Source organism: Mus pahari, chromosome 16 (assembly GCF_900095145.1).
Source record: "Mus pahari chromosome 16, PAHARI_EIJ_v1.1, whole genome shotgun sequence".
NCBI classification, from domain to species: domain Eukaryota; kingdom Metazoa; phylum Chordata; class Mammalia; order Rodentia; family Muridae; genus Mus; species Mus pahari.
The window spans coordinates 41,079,502-41,093,170 of NC_034605.1; the positions used below are offsets into that span (position 1 = coordinate 41,079,502).

Below are 13,669 nucleotides of genomic sequence, written 5' to 3' on the forward strand. Positions count from 1 at the left end.
CTACACAGAGAAACCCTGTCTCGAAAAAACCAAAAGAACAACAACAACAACAACAAAAAATGTACGTGCGTGCTTAGTGTGTGCGGGATCCTCTGGAATTGGAATTATAGTAGTTGTGACTGGTCCAACCAGGTGCTGAACCGAGCCACCACCACCCAGGCTTGTTCGGTTAGCCATTCGACCTAAATCCATTGTTTTTTTGTTTGTTTGTTTTCGAGGAAACAGGGTCTCTCTGTGTACCCCTTCCTGTCAACAGGTTGGCCTAAAACTCAGAGATCTGCCTTCCTCTGCCTCCCAAGGGATGGGATTAAAGGTGTGCACCACCACCACCCGGCTTGAGTTAAAACCGTTTGAAGATAATAAGGGCTTGTGAGATGGCTGAACAAGAAAAAGAGGGGACGACCAGAGTTCGGTTCGCGGAACCCAAGGAGAAAGGAGTAAGCCCTCAAGTTATTCTCTGAACTTCACACATGCGCGCGCTAGATAATACTTAACATTTTAACATTTAAATAAAGGCAGAAAGTGGTGTCATGAGAGTTCCGGCCAAACGCAAAAAACTTGAACTTCCCAACTTAAAAAAACAACCACAACAACAAACAACCAGTTGTCTAATTTGCATCTCAAAACAACGCACCAACGTTTCTAGAGAGCAAAAGTGTGCTCGCGTCCATGATCCATCGAGCTTCCGTGCCTCAGGCTAAGGATCCCGGGTTTCCTCCCGGCAAGCCGGCTCCGCGGGAGGGAGAGCACCTGCCAACCGTCCCCACCGAGGGCACCAACTGGTGCGTCGCAGGGCGCTCGAACGCCCCAGTGTGACGTCCTCCGGACCGCACGGGACTTCCAGAGGAAGGAGGTCAGAGGACGCAAGTCTTCAGGAGCAGCCGGAGAAAACACAGGCTGACTTTCTAGGACCGGGATCGCCATGGTGGAGCAAAGCACGCAAGGCTGGGGGAGCAAGGCGTGCTACACCTCTCACGCTACAGACAACGCACCACGCCCACTTCGCAGCGCGGATTGGCCTTTCCCGGCCACCGTCACGCGCATGCTCCCTGAGGGCACTAGGGCTTGGAGAGGTGCCGCTGGTGGCACACTTCCGGCGCTGCACTTCCGGCCTGTCGGTGGCCGCGTTTGCTGAAACCCCGTATCCTGACACCCGGGTGGGGCCTGGTCGCTGCCTTCTGGGGTCTGACGGTTGCCGAGGGATTTGCGAGGCGGGAATCGCGGAGACGCGTTTGGATCCGTTAGGTAGGAAGCCGGCTCTTCCGCTCGCGGCCTCAGGGGCGCCGAAGGCTCACCCCCCCCCCCCCTCTAGCCATGGACCGCAGTCTGGACAGGATGGCTTCGGTGGTCCCCGGGCAGTTTGACGACGCGGATTCCTCAGACAGGTAAGGCGGCCGGAGGTGACACAGGGACTCCTCCGATTCCGCCGGCTCCGCATTCGGCTCGGGGAGCTGACACCTGATGGCTTCGGATTTTTCTCGGGGTGGGCAGCTCCTGAAAAGCTACCTGTCAGTGGGTCCCGGGACGCTTAGCAGAGAAGAATTGGGGACCACTGAGGGACGTGGACCTTTTCTCTCTTTCCCACTTTCCCTCTTTCTTTCTTTCTTTTTCTTTCTTTCCTTCCTTCTTTCTTTCTCTCTCTCCCTTTTCCTTTCTTTTCTTTTCTTTTCTCTCTTCTCTTCTCTTCTCTTCTCTTTCTTTTTCTTTTTTCTTTCTTCATACAGGGTTCCATACACATGGAGCAAAAGTTTTACCTCCGCGGGCGATAGTATGATGAACGAGACAAATGAAGTCTCTACTTTCTGTTTGGAAAGCAGGGCAGACCAACAGGCTAGCATCTACAGCGCAGCGGAGAGAATTGAGGTAAAAAGGGAGGCCAGCCAGGTCCAGCCTTCCAAGTGGCTGTGAGGAGTTAAGATACTGTTCAGGTCTTAATAGGCCAGAGGAGGGCTTTTAGCAGCCACAGAGCGTCATTTGATTTATGAATTAAAGGAACTGGTGAGTCACGTAGAAGATGCTCGTCGAGAGAAGGAGCGGCGCTGAGAACCAGTAAATAAATGAATAACCAGCTTCAAACAGGATGGCTGCTAGCACTGCAGTCGTAGAACGACTTTGAGGTAGCAGTGTTGAGGTTTTGTGGTGAAATTGGATGTGAGGTACAAAGGAAAGCAGTGATGGAAAACTTCCCGTTCAAAAGAAAAGAAAATTTACACATAGCCATTTTGAAACAACAAAGAGTTTTGCGTACTTTATATAACATAGATTTTACTTATCAATTGTGAGCGGTTTTGATAAATATATATATTGACCACTCTGTGTGTCAGATCTACTGGTAGGGAAATATTGGTGACTGCCGTTTTGATTGCCACAAGGGTTGTCCTCTGCTAGGGGAGATTGATACTCACAGTGAGGTAAATTATTTGAATTAAAATTGGTGAATAGTACAAAGGGGAAAAAAAATGAGTGATCAGTAACATATAGTAAACAGAGGGTAAGTAGGGATTAGCAGGAGAAACTGGAGACTTCCAGCCTTCCACTGAGGAATGTGTGCATCATCTCAGAAAACTCCTTACTGGAGCGTGTAAGTGGGAAGAAGAGACAAGCCTCCTTTGCCCACAGGCCCCAGACACACGGGATATTGTGAGACTACACCAGTGGTCCTCTGCTGGGTGTGATTTTGCCATTGCACCAATCCAGAGCCATTTTTATATGTCACACCTGGGCTGAGATGCTAGTGGTATCTGGTAGGTAGGTCCATACAAGACATTCTCACAGCAGGGGATTGACTAGTTGAGAGCATTCGCATAGTTGAGCCTTTAACATACCTGTCTAGATTATTAGATTTGTAAGTGAAGAGTAATTTATGTATGATACTTATGAAGTCCTAGTAAACTGCAGTTATTAAATGATCGTCTCTCCTTCCCACTCATGCCCGTGGGCATTTAAAGCCCTGTGGGCTGTAGCCGATTAATAAGTTGGAGTTGACATCTGAACTTATTTAAGACCCGTTGGGGTTCAGGTGTGGTGGTACAGCGTCTTTAATCCCAGCACTCTAGAAGCAGAAGCGTCTGATATTGATGATTTCAAGGTCAGCTCTAGCTACCTAGTGCCTTCCAGGGCAGCCAGACCCAACAGGGAGTCTGTCTCAAACAAGACTAAACAACAAAGGGGGGGAGGGGGGAGGTGCTGGGGATTAGTTCTGTGGCAGAGTGATGACCTAGAGAGGGCAAGGCTCTGGGTCCTCAGAACTACAAGGGAAAAAAATGGCTCTTTTTATGGTCAGGTGAGGTATACACATCTTTATTCTTAGCACCTGGGACATAGGCAGGAAAGGTCAAAGCTGGCAACACTGAATTGAATTTTATTGAATTTGGTGGTAAATATGTTTTGTTTGGAATGCACAATGTTTAAAAAATTGAACCTGGCAATTATGTGAAAAAAATTACATAAATATCCAGTGTTTTAGCTTCTTGAAAAACTAGGAAGATTAGTAACAACAGGGTCTGCATTCTTTTGTGAACCTCTCCTCCCATTGGTTGTACTTCCGTTTCTCTAGACCTCTTCTCTAGACAGTCCCCCCTCTGTTGTCCTATACTTGGCCTACTTCACTGGGTAGTCTTGGGCTTCTCCATCATTGCTTCCTTTTATAAATAAAGGTGATTTGGAGTTATTTGTATCTTAGGAGTGTCTTGCTACAGCTCCTGGTATTACAGAGAGTTAAGGAAAGGCAAATTTTGATTTACCCCCCCCCCCCTTAAAGTAGGTGTATGAATGATTTGGCTAGAGTCTGGTCTTGTGCACTAATCAGAGTCAGGTCATTTACCCAAGATGATAGTGTAAATTCTAACTTGACTTAAGGCAGAAGCCAAGCCAACATCCACTGACTAGTACATGGGCGTGGAGAATAAAGCATTGCTGCAGATGGAGAGACAGAAGAACTTGATATTAAGAAGATGAAGCAGATTGGGGAATGTAAGGTGTATGTGTGTGTTGTGTTTTCCCTTTAGAGGATGGATAAACATGCCAGAACATTCTTGTTCCTAGTGAAAACAAAGAATTGCAATCAATCCATGCAGAAGATGGCATTCTACTTAAAAACCTTCAGAATGATGCAACAGAGGTGAAGGATGAAGATGAGATTGATGAGGAAGATGACTATGATGATGACACTGATTGGTACTTGGACGATGCGACTGGAAAACTCACCAAGGGTTGTACTTGGAATGGCGGCAGTAACTATCAGGTATGTAAGGAATCCTTAAGTCTGTGTTATCTGCTTGTCTTGTCTGTGCACAAGTGTGTATGTGTGGGGGCAATATGTCGGGTGTCTTCCTCACTAGTTCTCCACTTTATCTTTTCTTATGTGTGTGGATGTGTCTGTGTGACTGTATACACATGTGTGTGCACATACCTGTGTGCATGTGGGGAAGGCAGAAGTGGACACCAGGTCCCTCCCTTGGAGCTGGAGTTACAGATAAATAACTAAACAGGGATCCACAACATCTAAACAGGTTCTTAAGTGTGTGCTGGGATCCAGTTCTAGTCCTGATATCTCTGAGCTGTCTCCAGCCTCTCCACCTTGTTTTTGGAGACATCTCACTGAACCTGGAGCTCACTGTTTAGCCAGCCGCTGGCTCATGACTTCCAGAGACCCCCCTCTCTCTCAGCTGCCCCAGTGCTGGGGTCACAGTTGTTTACTCTGAGTCTGCATCTTTATGTGGGTGCTGAGGGCTGAACTTAGGTCCTCAGGCTTGAGTGACAGTAATTTATGGGCTGAGCCATCTTTGCAGGCCATGTAGTTTTTTAAAAAGACTTTGTGGTTCTGTAGGTTATATTGTCTTAGAGCCCTGGCTTTTACTGATTTTTTTTCTTTCTTTTCATATTTCTCATAATTTCTTGTATTTGGATTCTTTCAATAATCAGTAAATGTTAAGAGTTACTGAAATGTCATAGGATGAATGAACTTAAAAATATACAAAGGAAAGGGCATGACTAAGCTATTAACTGTAGGCCATTTACAGAACAGAAAGGGGTCTGGGGATGTAGCTCAATAGTAAAGCATTTGGCTAGCGTACAAAAGATTCTGGGGTCTGTCCCTGGCTTCCTAGCACAGCAGGGGGAAAAAAAACATTGAAACTCATTGGTAACTAGAGAAGTGTAGCTGAGCTGGTGGTGCAGTACTGTAGCCCCAGCTACCTGTGAAGAAGAGGTTAGAAGGATCACAAGTTCAAGGCCAGCCTGGAATAAAAAGTAAGTTTTGGTAACTCCTACACTGAGTCACTGGTGAAACTTTGGATAATTTCAGCATGGATTGTGTTATGATGTATGTATATAGTATGTATGTATGCTGGCTGTTAACTGTTTGTTGCTGGTGGTTATAATAATTGGGCACACAGTGCATTTGTGGAGCACTTGCCTACCATGTATCCCAGAACTGCAGAAGTCAAGTCAGTCAGTCTGGCATGTATGTGATAGGAAACATGGTCTGATTTTTGCTTATTATGGTGCTAGGAATCAAACCCAGGGCCTTTGCATACTAGGTAAGTACTACTGATCTATATCTCAAAGCCAAGTTATTTTAAGTTAAATTAAAGGAGCTGAGGAGATAGCTCAGTGGATTAGAGCCCATATTGCTCTTGCTAAGGACCTGGGCTCAATTCCCACCACCTCCATGGCAGCTCACTATCATCTGTAACTGGAGTTACATGGGATCCAATGCTCTTTTATGGCATCTGTGGGCACCAGAAACCATGTGGTGCACATCCATTCATGCAGACAAAACCTTCATGCAAATAAAGTCAGATAACTAATTCTAAAAACAAAGTTCATGTTAAATTTAATAGAAAAAAATCTTTTTAAGTTCTTTACAGATAAGACAACCAAGCCTCAGAGTTTCATGCCGAGATATAAGAGGGAGTCAGCAATTGTTTTGTACTACTTTAAACATTTTTTTTTTCTCCTCCCTGAGACAGGGTTTTCCTGTGTATCTCTGTGCCACCCTGAAACTCAATCCATAGACCAGGCTAGCCTTGAACTCAGAGATTCACCTGTCTCTGTTGGACTAAAGACAGGTATCCATGCCGCCTGGTTGGGTCTGTCTTTAACATCTGTATTACATTCGCTCTGAGTTTTAGGGATTGCTTCTGCTTCTCTTTGGTGTTACTTAAGGTTGTACAGAACAGCAGTGTGAGTGCTGAACCTCATACTTATCTTTACCATTCCTTTTCTTGAAGTGTCAGGTTTAAAATACAGAGTTAAGAATGAATTTAAGGGGGGCCCGGAGTGATGGCTCAGAGGTTAAGAGCTCTGACTGTTCTGCCAGAGGTCCTGAGTTCAATTCCCAGCAACAGCATAGTGACTCACAATCATCTGTAAAGGGATCTGATGCCTTCTTGTGGTATATATGAAGAGAGGGACAGTGTACTCACATAAAATAAAAATAAATCTAAAGTTAGCCGTAACTCTTTACTAAGCACTTTGAAGGTAAATGAAGACTCAAGTATCAAACATACAAACCAATTAAATTTCTAAAAATCCTACTTAGTTATTATTCATCATAACAAAAAAATACATTGAAGAGAAGAACATAACATGTGACCTGTATTCTGTGTCAGTAACCTTAGCCGCCTTTTTGAAATGCCTTTTTCCCCTATTTTATTTACTTTTTGTATGTGAGGGTGTTTAGCCTGCATATGTGTCTGTGTACCATGTGCAGGCAGTTCATGAAATGCCCAAGGAGATTAAAAGAAGGTTTTGGATCCCCCTGAGACTGGACTTAGAGAGATGATTGTGAGCATCCATGTATGTGCTGGGGATCCAACCCAGCTCTTCTAGAAGAGCAGCCAGTGGCTTTAACTCTGAGCTATCTCTCCAGCTCTCGGAACCTTAAAAAAACAGTCTTAAAGTTTGTTTCTTCTTTAGTATGCTCCTGTATGTAACGATGCTTTAATAACTAACTGAGCTGGAGCAGGGAGATTGTTGTGCAGGTAAATGCAGTTGGTGTCAAGCCTGACAACCCGAGTTCAATCCCTGGGACCGACAGGGTGGGAAGAGAGAACTGACTCACAAGCTGTCCTCTGACTCCATGTGTGTGGTGGGGGAGAGAAGTGTAATTATGAACCAGAAGCTTGAATTTGCCATTAATCATATTTTAAACTAATTTCTTGTAGGCAAATCGACAGACTTCTAACTACAATTCAGCCAAAATGTCTACTCCAATTGACAAGTCCTTGCGAAAATTTGAAAATAAAATCAATCTAAGTAAGTTTTTAAAAATACATTGCCTAACTGAGCTGTGAAGAATTGTTCTGAATGCTGGGCACTTTTGTTTGCTGAAGAACCCAATGTATCTGACTCCGTGATAGAGTCAATGAATGACTCTAGATGGAATGAAGAAAAGGAACTTCTAGTGACTTCGTTCTCTGTTTTCATCTGTTGTGGGAATATGAAGTTTCATGTACTCACCCCAATTCTTCTCTGTCCTTCACTGCCGTTTGCATAGAACAGCCTAAACATGCTATTTTGTTAGGCGGTATCAGTGGTTTAGTTGAAAGCCAGCCCTCAATTGAACTCTAAGGCTTTAAGAATGCAAGGCTATGGTTTTCTGCTTGGACCATTTAGACTCTGTAAACCTAACAGTGTCTCGTGTATATTCTCCATAAATATCAAATTAATGTATAGAAGTGTTTCCTAGTCATCATGATGTATCTCTAATGTGAAAAGAAACTGAAGCTTGCAGAATTAAACTTTGAATTCAGACAGTTATGTTATCTATATTGTACAAAATATTAAGTGTCTGAGATTCACTATGAAGATCCAGTGTTTTTGAGTATTGTCTATATCTACAATTTTAGAATTCTGGTTCAAAAAGCAACTATAGTGCTGAGAATGCACACGATAAAGAATAAGTTAACTTACTGCTTACCTCATAAGTATATTCTAATTCTATTAAGAAAGTGCGGAGGGTAGTAGAGGTGACTATTACTGTCTTCTGTCCTTTGTCTTGTTTACATTGTGAGTTTTGTCTTTTTAGATAAGCTGAATGTTACTGATTCTGTGACAAATAAAGTCACCGTAAAATTGAGACAGAAAGAAGCAGAATCGTAAGTAATGTTTCAGTATAAAGCATGGCTGGCAGAGGCTGACCTCCTGCCTGGGCAGTGGAATTGTTCTGCAGGGGATGTTCCTGTGCTTTTGTTTATTAGCTTAGTGTGTGCTTTACTTTCGCAAATCAAAATAGTGAATGAGTCTTAAGTAGTAAAGGTGGGATCTCGTGAAGTTCATAAATGTGTTTTCATCAGGGTGAGTGTTTGTAGACTCCAGCTGACTGAGGTCTGGCTGACTTCTCTTATGTGTTAATAAGTGGGATGATCATTGCAGTATAGAAAGTTAGGTTAATCCACTAGCAGTGTCAGAACTGAACATTAAAATCAGTTTTTCTCTGGTTTGTTACCAAGTCCACAGGGATAACTGCTTTCTGCGAGACACTTTGGCCAGCCACTTGGTGTTTCACTGATCTGTCTGCCTGACTTTTTGTATTTGAGCCCTTGTTAGCTCAAGTTAGTGTGCTGGATTGTGTTATCTAGTGGATGAGCTTAAGCAAATCAGAGTCTGCCTTTGGAAATTATTTTGAGATAAAAGTCTAAAACGCAGCCTCACACATAAGTAGGATCATTAAAGGACAGCACAGACACTCCACACTTCCCTGCCACTGTCCTTCCATTGCTCTTTTATTTAACGCCTCAGGATGTGGGAAGACTTCCACATTCACACTCCTTCTGTATACATATGTGAAATACATATTTCATATATAACATCATATATGCACATCTGTATATTTATATATGCATTTATATGTATGATCCCTGGTGGTAGAAGGATAGAACCAAGTCCCGAAAGTTGTCCTCTGGCCATCACATGCAGCGTGGCATGCTCTTACCTACTCTTCATTCATTTATAAGAAAATAAGTGAAAAAGATTCAAAACTGAAATGGAAAGAAATAACAAAGGTTGGACATGCCTGCTAAAGAGAATTACTTGCATCCTCAGAGAAATGGAGTTTAAACTGACTGATGAGTGGTATCAAATTATGTCTCTGAATGGAAAACTTTTTGAGAGTTGTCACCAAATTGTGCACATGTAGAAGTCTCATTCTGGCTTCTCACTTTTGAATATGCCTGCTATACTTTTTTGTTCCACTCAGGTATCGAATTAAAGATAAGGCCGACAGAGCAACCGTAGAACAGGTATGCTTGAAGTGCTCACAGTCTGGTTTGAAATTAGCATTCCTTTTCCCTTTGAATTGTGCCTTGTTTGTGTTAACCTCACCTAAAATTACTCCTGAGTAAGCACTGTGCCAAGTTCAGTGTTGAGCATTTTGCTGTATAAAATGAGAAGAGCCAGAGCCCTTTCAGAACAGCTTCCAAAACCTTCGAAGCTACTGTGCAGTGCTTCCTCTTCTCGGAAATTTGGAAGATAGAGACTTTTAGACCAGAATCTTTTTTTTTTGGGGGGGGGGGGTGTTCAAGACAGGGTTTCTCTGTGTAGCCTTGGCTGTCCTGGAACTCACTCTGTAGACCAGGCTGGCCTCAAACTCAGAAATCTGCCTGCCTCTGCCTCCCAAGTGCTGGGATTAAAGGCGTGCGCCACCACGCCCGGCGACCAGAATCTTTCTTAAGCAAATCTGTAGGAGTTTTATTCTCTTTCCTGTTAATAGGTTGAATATCTGCCATAAAGCAGGTTAAGTAGCTGCCATGTATCTGGGGCGTGTTTAGATGAAGGAAAAGGGAAAAAGGCTGATACCTTCACATTTCTTTCTTTCTTTTTTTTTTTTTAAAGATTTATTTTATGTATATGATACACTGTCACTGTCTTCAGACACACCAGAAGAGAGCACTGGATCCCGTTACAGATGGTTGTGAGCCACCATGTGGTTGCTGGGAATTGAACCCAGGACCTTTGGAAGAGCAGTCGGTGCTCTTAACCACTGAACCATCTCTCCAGTACCTTTTTTTTTTTTTTTAAAGAACCTTCAAATTTCTAACTAGAGACCTCTTTGTTTAGAAATCACATGTGTTTTGTTCTTTGGAGGGGGTGGGGCGCTAGCCCCTAATTTCTGATGGGCAGCAGGATATGATTGAAGTTTGTGTGTGTGTGCCTAGATGGCCTGGAACTTGGCGTGTAGATCAGGAGGGCCTCAAACTCACACAGATAGGCCTGCCTCTTGCCTTCTGAGACCTAGTATTAAAGGTGTATGCCATCCAATCCAGATTTTTTGATGTGAAGGAAATGATAAAAAAAAAAAAAAAAAAGTTTAGAATATTATTATTGCTGCATATCCGGGCTCTCCTGTACCCATATGCATGTGTACAATTCCACATTTTGAAATTGTAACCTGTTGACCTATAGCACCTCTTCTGTGCTTTGCCCCAGGGAGTAGAAGCTGAGCTGCAGTAGAGAACCAGTCTGTGCAATTGAATCATTGCACACGAAAGTGGTTATTTATAGTGTTAACTTGCTACTATATGTTATATTGGCTGGGTTTTTTTGTCTTTGTCCACTTACTACAAACTAGAGCCACCTGGAAAAGGGAACCTTCAGGGAGGAATTGCCTCTATCAGATTGGCTTTGTAGGCAAGTTTGTGTGCCAGCCCACTGTAGGGTGATGCCACCCTGAACCTGGGTAGTGTAAGAATGAACTGGGCATCCTGGGTTGTATAAGAAAGCAAGCTGAGGGCTGGAGAGATGGCTCAGTGGTTAAGAGCACTGACTGCTCTTCCAGAGGTCCTAAGTTCAAATCCCAGCAACCACAAGGTGGTTCACAACCATCTGTAATGAGATCTGATGCCCTCTTCTGGTGTGTCTAAAGATAGCTACAGTGTACTTACATATAATAATAAATAAATCTTAAAAATAAAAAGAGCAAGTTGAGCAATGTGTGTAAAGCCAGCCAGTCAGCAGCTTTCCTCCATGGTTTCTGCTTCAGTTCCCGCGTCAAGCTTCTACCCTGGTTTCCCTCAGCCGTGTACTATTTTCTGGAAGAGTAAGATGAGATCATCTTTTTCCCGCACATTGTTTTGGTCATGGTGTTTATCACAGTAACAGAAACCAAACTGAACTGTTTGTGTTCATGATGGGGAAGGCAGTGCCTGTGCAATGGGGCCTCTGTGAAAGTCATAGCACAACTTTGTGGTGTTCGTTCCATCCACTCACCTATATGTGGGCTTTGGGATGATGAGACTTGGGTCACGAGCCTGGTGGCAAGCACCTTCATTCACTGAGCCATCTTGATCTCTCTTGATATATTTGATTTTTTTTAATTTTGTATGATTGTTTTCATGATTATACTTTAAAATATATATATTTTTTTAATTTTTAGGTTTTGGATCCCAGAACAAGGATGATTTTATTCAAGTTGTTGCATAAAGACCACATATCAGAGATACATGGCTGCATTAGCACTGGAAAAGAAGTGAGCTTTTGTTGGGATGAGAGTATTTTCATATTAGTTTCCTTGTTTCAAATACCCAAGAAAGCTAAGGCTCTTTATAGTTTGTACCTTTAAAAAGAAAAGAAAGACAAGCCTTGTAGCACACACTTTTAATCCCAGTACCTGGGAGGAGGAATCAGGTAGATCTCTGAGTTCCAGACCAGCATGGTCTATATTGCAAATTCTAAGTCAACTGGAGATACTTATAGAAACCCTATCAAAAAAGAAAGAAAGCTGGCTGTGGTGACATACACCCTTCAGTTTCATCACTCGGAGGCAGGGGCAGTCAGAGCTCTGTGAGTTTGAGACCAGCCTGGTCTACAAAGCAAGTTCTAGGGCAGCCAGGACTACACAGAGAAAAAGAGAGAATACACCAGATAGTTTATTAACAGTGTATCTTGAAATTATCTTGCTTGGTAGTCAGTTATTAAGAAACTGTATGTGTAACTTACTGTGATTGCTTTATTGTATTGTTGAGTCTGTGTGTAGAGCAGTGAGCTTAGATTTTCAGATTACTGTGGTCCTGAGTCCCAATTTAAATTACTACTATTGGCTCATTTCTCTTAGCCAGACTTGTTTCTTTATTTGTAAGTCTAGAAAAAAAAAGTGTGACTTTTTTTTTTTTTTCTCTATATGGGGTTTATCTGTATAGCCCTGGCTGTCCTGGAACTCACTCTGTAGACCAGGCTGGCCTTGAACTCAGAGATCCTATGCCTCCTATGTGCTGTGTTTAAAGGCTAAGTGTGACTTTAAAAAAACAAACAAAACAACAACAGTATGTTGTTACTCTTCCCTTGCTGTGATAAAATACAGCTTAAGGAGGAGCATTTATTTCAGCTTAGGGTTTGAGAGAGTTCGGGTCCATGACGGTAGGGAGAAAGTACGGCAAGCAGGAAGCAGAGTGAGCTAGACTAGAAGTAAGCCCAGGCGGTTACTTCCCAAGCCTGCCTCCTGTGACATCCTTCCTCCAGCAAAGCAATACCCCAACGTTCCATAAGCTTTGAGACATAAGCCCACCCGCTGGGGCCCAGGGCTTCCAAATCATGAGCCTGTGGAAGACATTTCTCATTTAGACCATAATAATTAGCAACTCATTTTCTGTGGAAGTTAATTAGATGTAAGAAAATTCTCATCGGAGATATATGTGTGAAACCAATGCTATTTAAATTCTATATCTAGTGTGCCTCTTGTAACAGAAAAAGTGCGGTTTTGTGTACTAGGAACCTAAAACTGCTATGGCATCACTCTAGGTGATAAGGTCTTATGAGCGCACTGTGGCATATAGGGCCCCATATTGACCAGAATATCATAGGGTGGCATATGAATGTATGCTAGAGGTATATTTATTGTCACACAGTGTTTCCTGTTTTAATTCTCACCTTCAAGAGAGGACTGTGTTGTCATTTCAGTACACTTTAGGGTAGAATCACTGACACTAGTTATTTAACACGATTCATTTTCTTTGTTTTTTGCTTAAAATAGGCTAATGTATACTATGCTAGCACACCCAGTGGAGAGAGCAGAGCAATCAAAATATACAAAACTTCTATTTTGATGTTCAAAGATCGTGATAAGTACGTGACTGGGGAATTCAGGTGAGCGCAGATTCTTGAATTATTTTACCCTCAAGTGCTAAAGTAGTATAATGCAGTGATTAACAAAGGTTTACTTGCTCTAGGTTCCGTCGTGGCTATTGTAAAGGAAACCCTAGAAAAATGGTGAAGACGTGGGCAGAGAAGGAGATGAGGAATTTGTGCAGGTAACTGGTGGTGTGTGTGAGGGGGTCTGTAGTACATATGCATAACTGTGTCTGTCTGGTCCGCCCTGCCCTTTCCAGAGGGGAAACCATGTAACAAACCATAGTAACAAACCATGTAGCTTTGTTACTGTGCTTAACTATGTAGACGAGAATTTTATGATTCTGAAGAGCCTGCAGCCATGTGAAAACATATAGAATTTGTTTTGAGATAAGGCTTTTTATAGGATTTTAAGACAGTAACAGTGATGGTAATACTGTCATTTGAAAAAATTACAGGGGAACTGGGCAGCGGTGGCTCATACCTCAAATCCCAGCACTCGGGAGGCGGAGGCAGGGGCAGGAGCAGGGGCAGGGGCAGGGGCAGGGGCAGGGGCAGAGAGGCAGAGAGGCAGAGGCAGAGAGGCAGAGGCAGAGAGGCAGAG

The 13,669-nt window shown here is 43.1% G+C and overlaps 2 protein-coding genes across 4 annotated transcripts in view; one reads left to right on the forward strand and one right to left on the reverse strand.

The window, feature by feature from the left end:
• The window catches only part of Cage1 (cancer antigen 1), a 33,495-nt gene extending 32,570 nt beyond the window's left edge, over positions 1-925 (reverse strand). For both annotated transcript variants that reach the window (XM_029547563.1, XM_029547565.1), the window contains exon 1: positions 635-925. Coding sequence is in view for 1 of the 2 variants with exons in the window: in XM_029547565.1 (XP_029403425.1) it covers positions 635-671 (37 nt within the window). In the remaining variant the exon portion in view is untranslated. The remainder of the gene's footprint in view (positions 1-634) is intronic.
• Positions 840-13,669, forward strand: part of Riok1 (RIO kinase 1) — a 23,753-nt gene continuing 10,923 nt past the window's right edge. The window contains exons 1-8 of one of the 2 annotated variants that reach the window (XM_021215618.1): positions 840-1,385; positions 4,045-4,243; positions 7,170-7,260; positions 8,033-8,102; positions 9,203-9,245; positions 11,378-11,470; positions 12,971-13,083; positions 13,167-13,247. In XM_021215618.1, coding sequence (XP_021071277.1) covers positions 1,315-1,385; positions 4,045-4,243; positions 7,170-7,260; positions 8,033-8,102; positions 9,203-9,245; positions 11,378-11,470; positions 12,971-13,083; positions 13,167-13,247 — 761 coding nt within the window. In that variant the 5' untranslated portion in view covers positions 840-1,314. The remainder of the gene's footprint in view (positions 1,386-4,044; positions 4,244-7,169; positions 7,261-8,032; positions 8,103-9,202; positions 9,246-11,377; positions 11,471-12,970; positions 13,084-13,166; positions 13,248-13,669) is intronic. The other variant, XM_029547566.1, reaches the window with a different exon arrangement.